General features: G+C 43.2%; 1 protein-coding gene across 3 annotated transcripts in view; it reads right to left on the minus strand.

Moving 5' to 3' along the window:
- Positions 1-19,594, minus strand: part of raly (RALY heterogeneous nuclear ribonucleoprotein) — a 221,264-nt gene that overhangs the window by 2,971 nt on the left and 198,699 nt on the right. For all 3 annotated transcript variants that reach the window (XM_039796481.1, XM_039796479.1, XM_039796480.1), the window contains one exon: positions 19,411-19,458. In XM_039796481.1, coding sequence (XP_039652415.1) covers positions 19,414-19,458 — 45 coding nt within the window. In that variant the 3' untranslated portion in view covers positions 19,411-19,413. The remainder of the gene's footprint in view (positions 1-19,410; positions 19,459-19,594) is intronic.

The raw sequence follows: 19,594 nt of genomic DNA on the forward strand, positions 1-19,594 counted from the left end.
CTGAAAATTCCACTCTCTATATATCCTCACATTCAGTTCTCACTATTCAGATTCAGATCATGAAATTCAATTTCAAGTTACTGAGACAGACATCCGGGTACTTGGAGGATGAAGGAAGAGCAATCGAGCGCAGATCGATAGGTAGAGTTCAGTAGAGTGGCGCAGATACACAGGACTCCTCTTCGGCCAGCACATACGTTTTGGAGCACAGCCTCGCCTTGACCCAGAGACTCCTAGATAATATAATCTACCTGTTCGCAATGTTGAAAATGTAATGCCTGGTGTTAGTAGGCCTAGGTTTATTAGTCACATTCTTCCACTTAAGTAAACTTAAAATGAACTATCGCTACTTACCTTAGCCTAGCCTACTGCATGCAAAGTAGTGTGACTATCCATATTTGAAAATACATGTTAATTAATTTAAACATTTGAATTGCATTGGTTTACTTTGTAGATCAGCAAGCCTGCAATACAATGTGATGTAAGAGCCAGTCCCCTGAGTTTATACAAGATGTTTCCACATTAAAACGAGTCTATTTTTAATCAACTCTAATATCTGATCGTTTGTCTCTTTCCTTAGAGCGTTTATATACATATTAAAGTTAGTTTTGTTTGTGATTTAAAAGTGTAGCTTTATCATCATGTGCAGGAACAAACAAAACAAAGAGACTAATGTGTTTATAAAAAGAATATTTATTATAATCAGTTCACAGATCTGAGTCCAAACAGAAACTGCACCCTTCTGAACTAAGAGGTTCTGCTTCAAAGTGAAGTTTAAACAGACTGAAATGTCCAGGCACTCCTATTTATTCATTCATTTCTGCATGTAGTTATTTATTTAACGAGACTTAAAATCATGTCCACAGTCCGAGTCCCGCCAGACTCCCTTTAGGGAACCTGTAATTTAAACTTCAGCAGGCTTCGACAGTCCGCCCGCTGGAGTCCTGGTTCTAGTTCTCCGGGCTTCTTCCCTCCAGCTGTCCCAGCAGTACGGCCGGGCCTCCAGCAGCGTGGTGTCGGTTTTGGCTTCCAGGAAGCGGGCAGTGAGCTTCCGCAAACGGACTCTGCTCCGCTCCTTAGCTTCTCTCCGGCCGCCGCCCCCAATAAGCAGTGGAACTTCCAGCCGAAATCTACATACAGGTCGTCCTGGACTACGTGGAAGATCCTGCCGATCACCACTCTGTCTTTGGCCGGTCCGATCTGGATCAGCGGGAGCGGCGCGCAGCAGCGACGCAGGCGGTGTTCCTGCCCGGGAAAGAGACGCTCGGCCGGGCCACGGAACTCACCACCTCCCGCTGCCGCCGGAGCTCAGATTGCAGGTCCAAGGCGCCATATATATCATAAAACACGTTCTCACCTGTGAACTTTTATCCCTTGCTGTTTGTTTTTTGTCATTTCTTTCGTTCCAACATCCATAAACCGTTTGGCATCTTTAGTGCTAATCCTGCGCCACTCTACTGAACTCTACCTATCGATCTGCGCTCGATTGCTCTTCCTTCATCCTCCAAGTACCCGGATGTCTGTCTCAGTAACTTGAAATTGAATTTCATGATCTGAATCTGAATAGTGAGAACTGAATGTGAGGATATATAGAGAGTTGAATTTTCAGTGAAGATCAAATTTTATTGGAATTCAGTTACAAACGAATGAATTCAATTTCAAATTATACTATTCAGATTCAGTTTTTCAATGCAATGATTCAAATTAAACAATACAATTTCAAATTGTGTGATTCAAATTCAGTTTTTCAATGCAATTATTCAAGTTTAGCAATTCAAATTCAAATATAAATGATTCAAATTCAGTTTCTGGTGGCACATATTTCAGCCCATAGCCGCCACGTTGTTTAGACCGAACAGTCGCTTCTCGTTGCGTCACACCTAAACCCGCCTCAAAACCAACGCTGATTGGTCGGTCGTTTGGCGAACGTCTCCAAATTTTCTCTCTCATAAGATGCCAGACTGACCTGAGAGTGGAAAACTGGAGATCAGGACGGTCTCACCAGGCTAGTAGAATTTAGCAAGTCATGAAAAACTAAAAAACAAAAAACATTTTTAATAGCAGCTGCCACCCAAATGACTCATAGAAACCTGTTTCACAGCCTGAATATTAAAAAAACTCTCTGCTTCTGCGGGAGTCTCAAAGTCAGCAAATTGGTCAAATTCTGCACAGTAGTGTCACATAATTACAGTATGAAAAACAGTTTCCTGATTCTCTTTTGGTATGGTGCACAACTAGTCGGGCCAAAATTAGCTGTGAACCTGAATTGAAATGAAAGGCTGGATCAAAATTTGCAAGGGGCCAGATTTGGCCCCCGGGCCTTGAGTTCAACACATGCTCTAAAGGATCCTGGAAAGCGAGCAAGCGTAGCTGAAAGATTTTCAAATATTTGAGTTTAGGATTTGCATATTTGTTGCTGTTCCCTTGGACCTTATGAACTGTGATGTGAAATATCATGTGTGTACTGTAAATCAAGCCTGTTGGGTTTAAGATCAGTTGAGGATAGATTGACTCACTTGCAGTTACTTCTCCAGAGGGGATAGTTTAAACTGAAACAAATCCAATGTTCATGCTTGTAATACATTTTTGGATCCATAGCTTCAAATCAAACCCTAAATGTTAGTTGACAACTACAGCCTAGATTTGCCAGACCTACAGTATCATCAGTATGTCAACGTCAATGTTAAAGGTCCCATGGCATGAACATTTCACTTTATGAGATTTTTAACATTAATATGAGTTCCCCCAGCCTGCCTATGGTCCCCCAGTGGCTAGAAATGGTGATAGGTGTAAACCGAGCCCTGGGTATCCTGCTCTGCCTTTGAGAAAATGAAAGCTCAGATGGGCCAATCAGGAATCTTCTCCTTATGAGGTCATAAGGGGAAAGGTTACCTCCCCTTTCTCTGCTTTGCCCGCCCAGAGAATTTGGCCCACCCATGAGAGAGAGAGAGACATCATGGCTTTCAAACGAGCAAAGTGGCAGCTGGTCAAGACCACACCCCCACCCTCCACCTTGCCCCCCCTCTCTCCTCCTCAATAGCTACAGACACAGAAATGGCACATCTTAAGGAAAGCTCATTGTGGGACTGGCTCTAGTGGCTGAAATTCTGCACCAAGGCTGAATTTCGGGAATGAGACTTCAGATACAGTATTACGGGACCACTAAGGTCTATATAAAAGAGACTTCAGATACAGTATTAGGGGACCACTAAGGCCTATATACAAGAGACTTCAGATACAGTATTAGGGGACCATTAAGGTCTATATAAAAGAGACTTCAGATACAGTATTAGGGGACCACTAAGGTCTATATAAAAGAGACTTCAGATACACAAGCCCCCATTTGAGAAACACTGATATAGCACATTTAAACAACTGTGGTCGACGGCTGTGTTGAACAAGACAGAATATCAAATTCAAATTGATCCTTTTACAAAACACATGAAACAACACAACACATTAAAAGACATCTGACGCCCACACTCAGCTAAGATCAAAGGCCAGAGTAAAAAAGTGTGTCTTTAGCAAGGACTTAAGAGTATAGTCTGTGCCCTCTTGAATATGGAAGGCTGTTCCAGAGGATGGGAGCACCCACTGCAAAAGCTCGATCCCCTCTACTTATTAGTCGAGCTTTTGGGACATCCAAAAGCTAGTGGTTGTTTGACCTCAGTGTTCTGGTGTGTAGCGATGTAAAAGTTCAGTCAGATACAAAGGGGCCAAACCATTTAAAGCCTTGAAGATATTACATTACATGTCATTTAGCTGAGGCTTTTATCCAAAACAACGTCAAATTAAAGCTGTGAGCAGCGATGGACGGGCCTGTGCGCACGTCGGGGTTACCGGCGGACGCCGCTCCTTGCGACCGTGCTTTCGCGCGGCACTCAGACGCCGCAAATCATCAACAATGAAAAGGGAACTCCCTGCCGAGTTCAACGATAGTTCACACAAGACTCTACGTCATACGGTTCATTAGCTGTGAAAAGGGGCGTGGCAAAAGCGTAGGGGGCGGGTCAAACCATCACCAATTAAAAAGGAAGTCTTTGCTGAGTTCAATGATACCTCACATAAGACTCTACCTTAAATGGGTCAAAAGTTATGAAAGGGGGCGTGGCTTAACCATAGGGGGCGGGGCAAACCATCACCAATTAGAAAGGAACTCTCTGCTGAGTTCAATTATACCTCACACAAGACTCTACCTTAGATGGGTAAGGTTTTATCAAAAGGGGGTGACTGAAGCATATGGGGTGGGCCAAACCATCACCAATGAATAAGGAAGTCTGTGCTGAGTTCAATGATATCTCACACAAGGGTCTACATGAAACGGGTCATTAGTTATAAAAGGGGGCGTGGCTAAAGCATAGGGGGTGGGCCAAACCATCACCAATGAAGAAGGAACTCTCTGCTGAGTTCATTGATACCTTACACATGGGTCAACCTTAAATGGTTCAAATGTTATGAAAGAGGGCGTGGCTTAAGCTTAGGGGGTGGGTCAAACCATCACCGATGAAGAAGGAAGTCTGTGCTGAGTTCAATGATATCTCACACAAGGGTATACCTTAAACGGTTGAAACGTTATGAAAGGGGGCGTGGCTTAAGCATAGGGGGCGGGCCAAACCATCACCAATGAATAAGGCAGTCTTTGCTGAGTTCAATGACACCTCACACAATACTCTACCTTAAACAGTTCAAATGTTATAAAAGGGGGCGTGGCCTGAGTAAGTGGGCGTGGTCATATTATAGGGGCCAGCTCAGTATCACATGTAGACCAAACATTCTGAGTTTCATGTAAATCGGATGATGTTTGTCATATAAGGCGCATTTCCTGTTGCCAGCGGGGGGCGCTATGACCAAAAGTCAATTTTGTCCCTTAGGTGTCCTCAGGCCTGGACCCTTGTCAATCGTGAGAAATTTCGGGCAGATACGACAACGTAGACTCAAGTTACAACAACTTCTTTGTTCATCGCTAAACACTCAAAATGGCCGCCACGCCCACACCGTCTGACAAAGTTTTTCTTTTAATAACTTTTCATCGTTAAGGTGTTGGGATGGTACGGACCAAGTTTGAAGTCCATCAGATGAAATCTCTAGGAGGAGTTCGTTAAAGTATAGCACCTTGACTTTTAGGTGTACTTCCTGTTGCCACTAGGGGGCGCTATGACTTTAAGTAAATATCGGCCTTTATTTGTCCTCAGGGTTGGACTCTTATGAATCCTGAAATGTTTCGAGGTAATCGGACAACGTACACTCGAGTTACACCCACTACCTGTTTCGCGGCGAAACGCACCAAAATGGCCACGCCCATCGGCCCTCCTATGACGGAAAGTTTTTCTTTTAACAACTTTTCGTCTTTAACATCTTAAGATGGCACAGACCGAGTTTGAAGTTGATCGGATGAAATCTCTAGGAGGAGTTCGTTAAAGTACGACATGTGGAAATGGCCAAAATCGCACTAATTTCGAACTTTGAGATCAAAATGGCGGACTTCCTGTTGGGTTTAGGGTATGGCTCTAATGACGTTTTTTGTACATCTTGACATGTTACATATGTCTACCAAGTTTCGTGAGTCTACGTTAAACGCACTGCAGGGGCTCAATTTTCTTAACTTTCTAGGGGGCGCTAGCGAGCCATTTTTGTGCGCCTATTCCCGAAACCCTTAAAATACATAAATTGTCACCAGACTTGATGCGACCGCCAAATTTGGTGAGTTTTTGAATATGTTAAGGCCCTCAAAAAGCCAATTCATTTGACGGAAGAAAGAAAGAATAATAATTCCTTCAGTTTCAATAGGGCCTTCGCCGCTGTCGGCGCTTGGGCCCTAATAAAGTGCTTTCAACCCTGAAGTGCAGCTTCAAGAAAAATATATACTTTCTTTTATGTTTATCCAAGGTGTAGTCGGAAGAGATGTGCTTTTAGCCTTCGGCGAAAGACGCGTAGGCTTTCAGCCGTCCTGATGTCAATAGGGAGCTCATTCCACCATTTAGGAGCCAGGACAGCAAGCAATAAGATCTTAAAATCGATCCTGAAAACGTACAGGAAGCCAATGAAGAGAGGCCAAGGTGTAGTGGCAGGTGTTATATGTTCCCATTTTCTTGTACCAGTTAAAAGGCGAGCGGCTGTATTCTGTACTAACTGGAGCTGATTTAGTAATGACTGATCGACCCCCAAGTATAAAGAGTTGCAGTAGTCTAACGAAGACGTAATAAAAGCATGAATAACTTTCTTAAGTCTTAAGAAGAAAGATAGGCCTTCAGCTTTGCCAACAGTCTCAACTGGAAAAAGCTGGATTTGACTAATTTGCTTATCTAATTTGAACGAACTATCAAAGATAACAGCGAGATTCTTGACAAAAGGTCGACTATGAGAGGCTAAAGGGACCAAGGCATCAAGAGGATCACTTGTATAGATGGGAAATGAAGATGTAGGTCATTTGAATTGGTTGTTTACTATCAACAATGAAAAAACAACAATATATGTATAAGTATGTATATTAATAAGCAATGTCTGTGTGATGTATGCCATGTGACCAGTGATGCGATGTAGATGAAGTATATTTACTCACTGAAAAAAGGGAAATGGTGGGTTGTTCAATTTAAAAATATGCATTTAATGCATTCTTCACCAGTCATTTATATTTCGCTTTCAAACATATTTGAATCATGTAGAATATTTTTAAATTTTTAAATTTTTCAATTTAAGGGGTGTCAGTCATGGTCAAAGGAATGAAAGAAGTTATGTTTTGTTCAAAATGTAAAGCCCTGCCAAATGGGAACAGGATCAACAACAGCCCAGGACCGTTACACACTCACACGCCATTTTCTCAACTCCGTCAAAGTCAGAGGTGAATTGTTAATATGCATTATTTTTTACCACGCTGTTATCCAGTTTATCTGCCGTTAAGCAACTTGAGATAGTTCATGTTAATGCAAATGTTGGCTACCATTCACTAGCCATGCTAAGTTCTAATATTAGCCCTCAAATTGTTTTTAAAATCGTACCTGTGGCGCTGCCCCTGCCCCCTGCCTCTCTTTCAGGTCTGACATTTTGACACAGTATCTAAGGTAACTAGGGGAGTCTCGTCCCTCATGTTTTTACCACTTTGTTTGGTGTATTTCCCTCCCCACTTAACCTCTATTCTGTTAATAGGGACTTAGTATCTTATAGCCAAACCTTCCTCCACAGCGCTGCAGAGGAGGGTCTGGCTAGTCCACACAGCATTCCTGGATTGGAGAAAAATGTGCTCTGGTTTATTGCCATTTCTTTAAACCAATCACAGTCGTCTTGGGCGGTGCTAAGCACCACACGGTTAAATAGCATCAGGAAGGAACTTGTTTTGGTGGAACATGTGTACGTTCAAAAGTAGTTTTAGTCGTGCAACAGAAAACTCAGATTGGACAGATAGTCTAGCTAGCTGTCTGGATTTACCCTGCAGAGATTTGAGGAGCAGTTAACCATAGTCCTCACAAATCCACCGGAGGTTAGAACGCCGACACAGAGACAGAGGAAGTGGACGGACATCTGGCTGAAAAGAGGGACATCTGGCGGAATTTCCTGTGGCAACGGGGCAATCCCGGAAGTGGAACGTTGTGGATATAGACTAATAAGGATGTGATAGCATTTACAACTTGGCTGGCTAGAATACTGTGAAAGTGGAAAACGCATCTGAGCTGGATTAAAGAAGAGCTCTATTTTCTTAAACTGGAAAATATAAGGTTGACCCTGTCTGGTACAGCTAATACATTTGTAAAGACCTGGAATCCCTTCTTGTCAATTTCACAGCATGTCACATTATTTTGGATTAAGCATTGTACTGGATTGCCCTGTTTTGTCCAATTAATGGCTTTAATTTTGTTTGTCAGCTTTTAGTTTAATTATGTACCAATGTATCTTTCACAAAATGTGTGCAAGTCTTACTTACGCCAGATTAGTCGCTAGTCGCTTTTGTGAAAAAAAGGGGCTCTGGAAAAGTCGCAGAATGCAGTTTCGGCTTTGTCGTTCGCCGCTGAAGAAAATAAAGTAGTGCGCGACCTCTGCGCGAGGGAGATCTACGCCATTTTGACGTCACATTGTTGCGCAACAGGTTGGGAACGGTGACTGTAAAGAGGCCTTAAAGGAGACTTATTGCGACAATAACTAATGCCAAAGGTTTAACTAAGGGTTGATTTTTGATGTCTAATCAGCGAAGGTGAATGGCTTCTGGTAATTGCTGTTATGGAGTGAAGCACACAACATACTGTTGAGTATGATCCAAGGCTGGATTTCTAGTAATTTGCTTTGTTTCAGAGGCCAATGGGATGTTAATGAGGCTGTAGTTATGTTGTTAGTAACTATATTGCTTCTGATTCATGACTTGGAGGATGCATCTGCCTCACTGCATCAACATATCACGTTAATACATATATGCTTAACATAAATCTTGTTCTTGCAATATTTAAACATTTTCAATATAACTTGACACAAGTTTATTACAATATATAAAACTTGAGACATGAATAAAAATCAGAACATCACATTTAATGCCAGAAAAAAAGCGAAAAAAAGTTTTTTTCAACAAACTTGGCCTTGTTTCACTTGTAAAAGCTTAATGAAGTAATCACATTTTGTAGCACAGTTCTTCAGTGTTGAAATGCTTTAAGCTAATGAAAAACAAGACGTCCTGTTCCACAGAAGCAGCAGGACTGCTCAGAAAGACCTGGCGCTCAGAGAAGAAAAGACGAATTTCACTAGGGAGCAATATGTAAAACAGCTTGAGTCGTGTCAAGTTCATGAACAGGACCTAAATCATCATTTGTTGAAGAACTTGGTATGCTGTGCAGCAACACAGATAATTTTGTTTAATTTCTTGCCAAAGCAATTTGCTTCTTTGTTTTAGCTCCGATAGATATACTCCAATAACATAAATACTGAGGTTCAGCTTTCACCGATATCTGTGCACATTATTGAAGACAAGCAGCCAGGGTCAAATACAAAAATAAACATTTGAGCTAGTGTTTCAGACATTACATCAAGACAAGCACGTTTGTTTGGTACGTTTCCTGCCAGTTTCAGGGAATCAGACTATTTGTCCGTACGGAGTCACTGAGTCACCTATTGGCAGGTATTCACCCAAACCACAAAAAAAGATCAGTTTGTTGTTCTTTTCACAGAATTTGAGTTCTCCCCTGCTGAGACTGCTGCTTCTCGTTCTGGACAGTGGAGGGGAGTTGTGGTGCTGATCATTAAAAAAAATGAAAAACTAAAGACTCAACGACAACAACAACAATGTTGCCTTTAATCAAGATCAATCCAAACCAGACCTTAAAATTTGTGTTGTTAAAGCTGTGGGTGTTTTTCCAGACAAATTCTGTAAATGAGGGTGTGTGCATGTGTAAGTAACGTACTGTATGTATGTGTCACGGAAGGAGCAGGAGTCAGGATGGAGGTAAGTGTTTATTGGTGGTGGTGAACTAATGACGTGGCTTAACAAAGTGCAGGTGTGAGTGATCAGTGCTGATGAACTGCAGGTGTGAATGATGAGTGCTGATGACAGTGAATGGGAAAACAAACTGAAAGTCCATGACAACCAACTGAAAATCCATGAAAACCAACTGAAAGTCCATGTAAACCTGACATTACCCCCCCCCCCCCACAAGGCGCGACCTTCGCCGTAGAAGGCAAAACACGGGAGGGGGGGCGGGCAGCCTGGAGTCCGGGACAGGGCGAATGCGGACGGACTCCAGGCTGTCCTCCAAGACCTGGGCGGAGCTGGCTGGAGGCGTGGCCACGGTGGAGCTGGCTGACCCTCGGGCGGCCATGGTGGAGACGACCCCTCGGGCGGCCATGGCAGGGCTGACCCCTCTGGTGGCCTAGGGAACAGCGTAGGCGGGACCTCCACGGTCCCCGTAGGAGGCGCACCGCCCCCCCCCCAAATTTTCTTGGGGAGGCTCCCCGGGATCATGTCCAGAACAGGCAATGAGGGCTTTGAGCCGGACGGGACCGGCGATGAGGGCTTCGGGCCGGACGGGACCGGCGATGAGGGCTTTGGAAGGATGCTAGCTAGCCTGGGCTCAGGGGAGATACCAGCTAGCCTAGACTCAGGGGAGATACCAGCTAGCCTAGACTCAGGGGCCGCTGCACGGCCGGGACTCTAGGAACTCTGGGGGGCCGCTACACGGCCGGGACTCTAGGAACTCTGGGGGGCCGCTACACGGCCGGGACTCTAGGAACTCGGGGACTCTAGGAAACTCGAGGACACTAAAGAGCTCGGGGACATTAGGGAGCTCTGGGACACAAGAAGGCTTGGGGACACTGGAGAGCTCGGGGACACTAGGGACATTAGAGAGCTCGGTGAAATTGCTAGCTAGCCTGGAGTCGGGGTGGATGCTAGCTAGCCTGGACTCAGGGGAGATGCTAGCTAGCCGGGACTCAGGGAGCTGCTAGCTAGCCGGGACTCAGGGGAGCTGCACGTCAGCCCAGGGTCAAGAGAGCCGCACGTCAGCTCGGGAACAGAAGGGTTGCACATCTCTGCAGGGCAGTCGCGGTGAGCAGTCTCGGCTGGGCAGTCGCTGTGAGCAGTCTCTGGCTTCTGGTCGACTGGGCAGACGCTTGCTGGCTCCTGTCCGACTGGGCAGTCGTATGGTTCCCTGCTGAAGTGGGCCTGAGGTGAGGACTTCGGCACCGGATCGGCTGGCTCTGGTCCAACTGGCTCTGGATCGGCAAGCGCTACCGTGAGGTAGGAACCACAAACCCAAAGGGCTCGGTCCAGAAACACTAAACGGCAGTTTAAGGTCCTCGAGTAGCAGCATCCGAGCAAGTGGGTCATCTAATCCTCTCCAGAACTGATATTTTAAAAAGTCCTCCTCCCAGCCCGCATCTTGATAATAACAGAGATAAACTGCAACAAAGTCCTCCAGAGTGTCTCCATTTTGATTGAAAAGATGATCGTCCATGGCGTCCTCATCCATGTCCTTTTTTGGTCTAGTCTTCTGTCACGGAAGGAGCAGGAGTCAGGATGGAGGTAAGTGAAGTTGAACTTTATTATACAAAATCCAACAAGAGGAACAGAGAGCAGGTCCACAGGCAGCACTCCAACAGGTAGGAAATGAGAGCGAGTCTAAAAGTCGTGACACAAGCGTACACATAGACGTACCTCAACATATAGACGTACAAGACCAGACAAAGAATGAATGTGCCTCTGCTGCTTATAAAGATGGTGGACTGATGAGGTGCAGGTGGTGAACTAATGACGTGGCTTAACAAAGTGCAGGTGTGAGTGATCAGTGCTGATGAACTGCAGGTGTGAATGATGAGTGCTGATGACAGTGAATGGGAAAACAAACTGAAAGTCCATGACAACCAACTGAAAATCCATGAAAACCAACTGAAAGTCCATGTAAACCTGACAGTATGTATGTATGTGTGAATGTATGTGTGAATGTATGTGTGAATGTATGTATGTATTGTATGTATGTATTTATGTACGTAAGTGTGTGTGAATGTGTTATTTTAATAACTTTTTGATCTAAGTCTGCATGAATTGCAAATTTCCTACCATTTAAAAAAAAAAAGCAGTTTCACATTGGATTCATTCTCTTTTCACATACTTGGACCAACATTTAATTTAAGATGTTTTTAATGACTGAAACCTCTCAGGCTCATTCACAATCATGTGATTATTATCAGCACAGAAAATAATTTGTTTCAGTATATTTACTTTTGAAATAATACAGTAGGTGATAAAAGAGGGCAAACAGTCTAAGGTGATGAAACCAGTGAGGAAGTCAGGAAAGGAAGTGTAGGGAATGGAGGAATTGAGCAGAAACTAAAGAACCAATATCAGTAGGAATGTAATTAACGCACAAGATCCAAGTTAACACATTGCACAGCAGGGGAAAGAAACTGTTGTCAGGTCTGGTGGTCTGTGCTTTGCTGTCTCTGTAGCGCCTGCCACAGGGCCTCAAAATGTCTACCATAGAGGGCAGAGGATGAGTTTGTGTGCAATCTTGACGACCCTCTAGTCTGAATCGACGACAATTCATTTACCGGATTATTGCCGGAACATACATCGCCGCCGGATGTCCCTCGCCTTGCAAAACTCTGTTGGTTTGGGGAAACAACAAACTTCGAGCTAGCAAGCTATTTGCTGAAAATGGCAAGTTTTGAACAAGATTTGGATCATGCAAGGCAGGCCTGCATAGCATGAACTACTACGGCTACTATTTCTAGTCACTGTTCCATTATCTTTATTAGGGCCCGAGCGCCGACAGCGGCGAAGGCCCTATTGAAACTGAAGGAATTATTATTATTTTCCCGTCAAATGAATTGGCTTTTTGAGGGGCTTAATATATTCAAAAACTCACCAAGTTTGGCGGTCGCATCAAGTCTTGTGAACATTTACGTATTTTAAGGGTTTCTGGAATAGGCGCACAAACATGGCTCGCTAGCGCCCCCTAGAAAGTTAAAAAAATTGAGCCCCTGCAGTGCGTTTAACGTAAACTCACGAAACTTGGTAGACATATGTAACATGTCAAGATGTACAAAAAACTTCATTAGAGCCATACCCTAAACCCAACAGGAAGTCCGCCATTTTTATTTCAAAGTTCGAAATTAGTGCGATTTCGGCCATTTCCACATGTCGTACTTTAACGAACTCCTCCTAGAGATTTCATCCGATCAACTTCAAACTCGGTCTGTGCCATCTTAAGATGTTAAAGATGAAAAGTTGTTAAAAGAAAAACTTTCGTCATAGGGCGAGGCCGTGGCGGGGCAGCCATTTTGTGCGTTTTGCCGCCGAAACAGGAAGTGGGTGTAACTCGAGTGTACGTTGTCCAACTGGCTCAAAACTTTTCAGGATTCATAATTCAGAGTCCGACCCTGAGGACAAATAAAGGCCGATATTTACTTAAAGTCATAGCGCCCCCTAGTGGCAACAGGAAGTACACCTAAAAGTCAAGGTGCTATACTTTAACGAACTCCTCCTAGAGATTTCATCTGATGGACTTCAAACTTGGTCTGTACCATCCCAACACCTTAACGATGAAAAGTTATTTAAAGAAAAACTTTGTCAGACGGTGTGGGCGTGGCGTGGCGGCCATTTTGAGTGTTTAGCGATGAACAAAGAAGTTGTTGTAACTTGAGTCTACGTTGTCGTATCTGCCCGAAATTTCTCACGATTGACAAGGGTCCAGGCCTGAGGACACCTAAGGGACAAAATTGACTTTTGGTCATAGCGCCCCCCGCTGGCAACAGGAAATGCGCCTTATATGACAAACCTCATCCGATTTCCATGAAACTTATAATGTGTGGTCTACATGTGATACTTTAACCATGCCCACTTACTCAGGCCACGCCCCCTTTCATAACATTTGAACCGTTTAAGGTAGAGTCTTGTGTGAGGTGTCATTGAACTCAGCACAGAGTTCCATTTTGATTGGTGATGGTTTGACCCGCCCCCTAAGAGTTAGCCACGCCCCCTTTTATAACTAATGACGCTTGTGATGTAGACCCTTGTGTGAGATATCATTGAACTCAGCAGAGACTTCCTTCTTCATTGGTGATGGTTTGGCCGGCCCCCTATGTTGAAGCCACGCCCCCTATCATAAATGCTGACTCATCTAATGTATAGTCTTGTAAGAGGTATCATTGAACTCAGCAGAGACTTCCTTTTTAATTGGTGATGGTTTGACCCGCCCCCTATGCTTTAGCCACGCCCCTTTACACAGCTAATGAACCGTATGACGTAGAGTCTTGAGTGAGGTATCGGTGAAATCGGCAGGCAGTTCCCTTTTCATTGGTGATGTCTTGTGGCGTACGCACGCAGAGGCACGAGGGCCCGTCCATGCTGCTCGCATGCTGCTCGCAGCTTTAATTGTGACTATTATTGCCACTGTTCCACACAGTGAATGGGACCGATTGCCGGCTATGGTACGCTGTTGATTCAATGCACAACCATAAAACGGCCTTTACTCAGCAGCGCTTTGGAGTAAGGTCTGGCAAGCGAGACTAATGACCCTCTGAAGAGCTCCCCTGTCTGCTGCTGAGCAGCCGGTATACCTCACTGAGATGCAGCCTGCCAGCACACTCTTGGCAGAGGAGCAGAAGAAGGCCACCAGCAACTTCTCTCCCAGCCTGTTTTTCCTGAGCACTCTCACTAAGTGTAGTCGCTGCTGTGGCTTGTTAACAATCGCAGTAGTGATTGCAGAGGGAATTTGAACCCTTTCCACAAGGTCCCTGTTGATGTAGAGTGGGCCAGGGTCCACTCTGTGCTTCCTGAAGTTGATTTTGTAGTGTTCAGTATCAGGTTGTTTGCTGAGGGGGTGCAATCATAGGTGTAATGGACTCGTAATGGAGAGCCGGTGCTGAGAGTCAGCATGGAGAAGAGGTGGGGGCCAAGTTTAACAAATTGAGGGCGGTTAGCGAGGGAGTCAATACATCCCTGTTTAAATAGAGTAATATAATTTCTGTCAGGGACAGAGGTCCAGCTTTATGGAACAGCTTTTCTGCTTCTCTTCGCAGTCACTCCTCACTCCAATCTTTACTTCAAATATTTAAATGCAAATTTGTGGCAAGCATGTAAAGCTGTCTTTCATTTCAATGTTAGGTGGGTTCCTTTTACAAGCCCTTCATCCCAGCTTTGCATTTTATTATGTTATTGCATATTGTTTCTCTTTTATTTTGTTTTATATGCACAAATAAATAATATATATATAAATCATCTCCATTTGATCTGCAGTTTTAGCAAAGTTTTAATGCTTTAGTGCGTAACTTTGTGATATTAATGGACGTCCGTTACATTCATGCCATTGAGCCAAATGCTACAAAGCTAATTAAGACTATCAGCTCTCACAGTCTCCTCCTGGCTCGTCTTGATTGCCGTCTCTCCTGTACACGGCTAGCAGCTTTACAGGCCAGGTAGACCAGAGCTACTCTGGCCACATTCAACAAGATCTCCACTTCATCCATGTTATATTAAACCAAAACTCAAATAAGAAAAGGTAGGACTAGGTGACAAAAGTCAGTCTTGTCTGTTACTGTCTGATTATTAACCTGTATCATGCTTTACCCTAGTAGTACCCTACACTGTAAGCAACTGCTGTAAATTCACAGTCAATTTTCAATACTAAAATACTGTTTTCATGTTAAACAGTTTAGTACTGTAGTTAGCTATGTATTTTGGGCTGCTTAACTTGGAGCAACAGGACAGAGGTCCTAGACAGTATGCTGATGTTTTAAATTACAGGACACTATCTACATTACTAAATTTTTTGGAAACTGAGTGTTGACTGGGGAATTTGGAGCACGGTCAGAAGTTTGATACGTCTTTTACATTGAGGCTACTGCTTTTGGTCAATTTTCTTTAAAAAAAAATACAGAAATAATTTGCCATTAACTCCTGGAGGGACTTCACAATTTAGATGACATGTGCTACACATCATCAAGTGTTCTTCATCAACATCCATCGGGTCTTGCATCTACAAATTAAACGGTAATTAAAATCTTATTCTTATTGCCAAGAATGTTTGATATCAAACTGATGCTCAGGAGCTTGTCTGGCTAGGGATTTGAACATGTCATTTATCAGTGAGGCTTAGCCAAAACAATATTACTTTTGGGTATCTTTTGTTTAATTTTGGTAACATTAGCTGAACGTCTGCAGCCGAGAAACAACACTTGTTAACATATTGTAAGATGGAGGCAGCAGGAAAATAGCATTGTACTGTACATTCCTGATTGTATAGTTCATTTATTATTATGATTATGATTGTTGTTGTTTGACAGTGGCAACACTGGAATAATACTGCAGAGAAGAACAGCAGCTACCAAAGTGATGGTCATCTCTCCTGGATCCACAAAAACTAAGACCTAAAAACACAAGCCTACCTCACAGGACAATTTTAAAAGGTGAAAACACAAGCCTACCTCACAGGACAATTGTAAGAGGTAACCTGCAAGTCTAGCTCGCAGTGGCACAGGTGCCTACCTTACAGTGTCATCCCGAAATGTTTTTATTGATGCTTATTGATTTATTGATTATTGTCAAAATGTTCTACTGTACTATAGTAGTTTCAAAATGGCCTTAATACACATTTTAAAAATGTTCTTAAGTTTGTTTTCCAAATGTTGCCAATTCTGCATATGTTCAAAATGTTATTATGCAAGTTTACAGACAGCAGAGACTACACTGCAGATTACACATGTACATCTTTTAAGTTGACTTTTGAGGACATTTTAATCTAACTCACAGGACTATTTTAAGAGGAAAAACACGAGCCTGTGGGCATTTTTCCCCTCAAAATATGCCAAAGATGCTTGTATGCTAAATGTTCTTACTCATGTAATCAAAAAGGTCTTAATGTTCCTTCAATAGTCTTAATAGTGTAGTTTACCAAATATTGCTAATGATGTGTATTTGTTGCCTTGGTCCTTTTCTTAGACCCACTGTGTTATTCAAGGTAAAGCTTAAGTTACTCTAGGTAAGATAAATCACTTATGACAAGAATTTGGTAACCGTTCAAACTTATGTCTTAAATAAAAACAAGTCAACTATAGGTTATGCCCTTCACATTTGGTAAGGGTTAGGCGCAGTCTCTGATGAGTAATTTAAAGCAGACACTAGGCTGTTTCTGTCTGCTACTAGAAATCTCTTCTCAGCGTCGTCCAACAGAGTTTATTTTATTTTTTTCCATTTTTTGAAAGTAGCAGAATTCATGTTGACATTGCTCTTTGAAATAAAGGTATTTGATTTTTAAGTTTGTATTGCTTATTTTGCATAATATTAAGCAATTGTCTATAGCCCTGAGAATAATAAAGTTCATTGCAATCAATATTGATTAGAGAAAGTCCCGCACACTGACCATTATGCGGGACTTTTTCTAAACTTTTTGATCTGCTACTTTTGATCATATCCTACACACCTGCTTGACAAAAGAGATGTGAAAAAAAGCTTTCCTACGAATCAATATTGATTGCAATGAAAACATTGCATGATATTTTAGGAAACTGCTTGTCACGGTTGTGAGTTTCTGTTGGTAGTGTTTCCTGTTTTATTTTGTAGTAGTCTGTTTTCTCCTTAGTCTTGTCTTGTTTTACTTTCTGTCTTGCGTTTTCCCGCCTGTTTGATTGTCCTTCCCCGCCCTGATGTGTTTTCACCTGTTGTATCACCTGTCCCTTGTTTGCTCGTTACCTCTTGTATTTAGTCTCTGTTGCTACGTTTACACGTGGCCAGCTATTTTCATAAACGGACATTTAAACCTCTGTTTGTCTCAGTTTACAAGCAAATGTGCAAATGAAGATTTCAAAAGTCTCCACTCTGGCCGGAGGTTTTAGAAAGACTCGGTTTCAGAGGAGAATTCTCCGTTTGTGTGTAAACGAAGGGAAATGTCTCCGTTTGTAAAAATAACCATGTACGTGTAAACAGGGTCTGTGTTCCCTTGTCTGTTGTCAGGTCATTATTTCTGTGTGGAGTGGCTGTGTGTTAAGTCTAACCATTTAGTCTCAGGGCATTTTCACACATACCTCGTTTGGTCCGGACTTTCGGACTTTTTAGTTTGATCCGAACCAAAATTACAGGTGTGAAACCTCCCCCGGACCACGGTCCGGATCAGAAGACCAAATTTTGGTCTGACAAAAAGAGATGGTCTCGGTCCGGACCAAACTGAACCATGGTCCGGTTTGTTTATAGTGTGAAAGCATTTTTTGGATGGTTCGGACTTTCGGACCAAATACAGGAAGCTCTGGCAGGCTCTCCTCGTGTTAAAAGACCAGGGAAGCTCCTTTAAGGAATAGCTCGGTGCTTAGTGAGAGAGAGAGAGTGACTGTGAATGCGCTCAGAGCAGACAGCTGTCGGCTATCAGAACTGAGAATACATCAGCAGTTTATTTGTTAAGTGGTAGTAAACGTAGGCTACAGTGTAGGTTTCCGTTTGTCTCTGAATAAACGCTCCAGAAAGAAAGTTCCCATGTCTCGCTTCTCAACATCACAACAAAACAAAAAGAGCCGCGGCAGTAGGGGGGAGCAGCAGTCAGTTGAATAAACTCCGACACAGAGAGAGGATACGAGAGGACGGGGAAGCCCGTCTACAAACCAATCAATTATAAGTATCTGGAGACGCAGCTCACGTACGTGATGACGGCAGTACGTATGTCTTGTCTTATATGTGGACTGAATGTCTCTGCTTCGATCTCCATGAGATGAGAACGTTTTCACTATAGGACTTCAAACAGATTGTGGTGCTTCATTTACACAGAACTCTCTTTATTGGACAGTAAACTGTACACCAAACTCAAATCACTTACTTTCATGACTTTGTGGTAATGTCTGAAGTTCTACCATGGACTCTGTAACATTTTTTGTGGAAATAATGCCTTGGTTACCTTGTTTCAAGTCATTCTAGCGTGGTATAGAAAGCCTGCAGGAAGACTCCGCTCGATTTGTGCCAGTTCTCATTACTATTCAACGAGCTAAGCTGCTCTGATTGGCTAACAGCTAGCCAATGAGAGCCTGGCTATCAGCATCCTTTACCCAGCACAACTGGGCGAGCTCATGAATAGTAATGAGCTGAGCTCATTACTATTCATGAGCTCAGACTGACCACGTCAGACTGACCAGCTTTTGTAATTGGTCTGATTTCTCCACTTATTTCTTTTCAGTGTCTAGAGCTGACAGAGGAGGTAGCATTTCAAACACATATGGACCTAACATATTTCAAAAAATGCAAAAACGGTTTTGTGTGGCAGAGCACCTTTAAATGTTGCATGTTTTTTTGTTTTTTTTTGGACAGCTGGGATGTAAAAAAAACAAAAAGCTAACTGAAATGTGGCTGGAAAACTACTGTGTGTGTCTTAAAGGAAAATACCTTCACGGCAAATACAAAGAGGAGCTCCAGGGGGAGAACACACCTTGTCTTTGACTAAAAAAGGTAAAGGCTCAGACACACCAACCCGATGGCCGACCATCGGCAGAAAAGGCAGTCGGACTGATCAGTCTCCCCGCGTCGGTCCAAAAAGTGCCTCGGAACGCGAGTTGTTATACGTCTCCATAACAGCAGGCGGCGCTAATCTGTACTGTTGCCCAAAAAATGGAAAACCGGCAGCTGATTGGACGAACTCGTCACGTGGGTCTGGCTTCTCCCGGATTTCAAAACAGACCATAATCGCGGCTCGTATGATCTCATATTGTACTAAAATAGTTCACCGAAACATGTTTCTGAAAACATTTTAAGAGAGAAATAGGCCGTACAGTTGCTGAATCTGTCTTTGTTTCAGATCAACATCGCACGAAACACACCGAACAGACTCGAGTCACCGACCTCGCCAGACTGTCCGACGGCCGATAATCAGGTTGGTGTGTCAGTGCCTTAAAAGGGAGAGAGAGACAGACTGGTCTCTTAGTTTTGAATGTTCAAAAAGCAACGTGATTTCATAAAGAAACACTCACCTCTCATGGGTGAATGGAGTCCATCTCTGATGATAGGCGACTGTTCTCCTGGACAAAACAACAGAAGAAAAGACCAGACTCAGAACACACACAAATATGTCCTGTAAGTATCTGAATCCATTATGGTTATGTAAAGTTTTAGCTGACATACGGGAGACAGGAGAAGGCTTGAATTCGGAATGTT

The sequence above is a fragment of the Perca fluviatilis genome, chromosome 4 (assembly GCF_010015445.1).
Source record: "Perca fluviatilis chromosome 4, GENO_Pfluv_1.0, whole genome shotgun sequence".
NCBI lineage: Eukaryota > Metazoa > Chordata > Actinopteri > Perciformes > Percidae > Perca > Perca fluviatilis.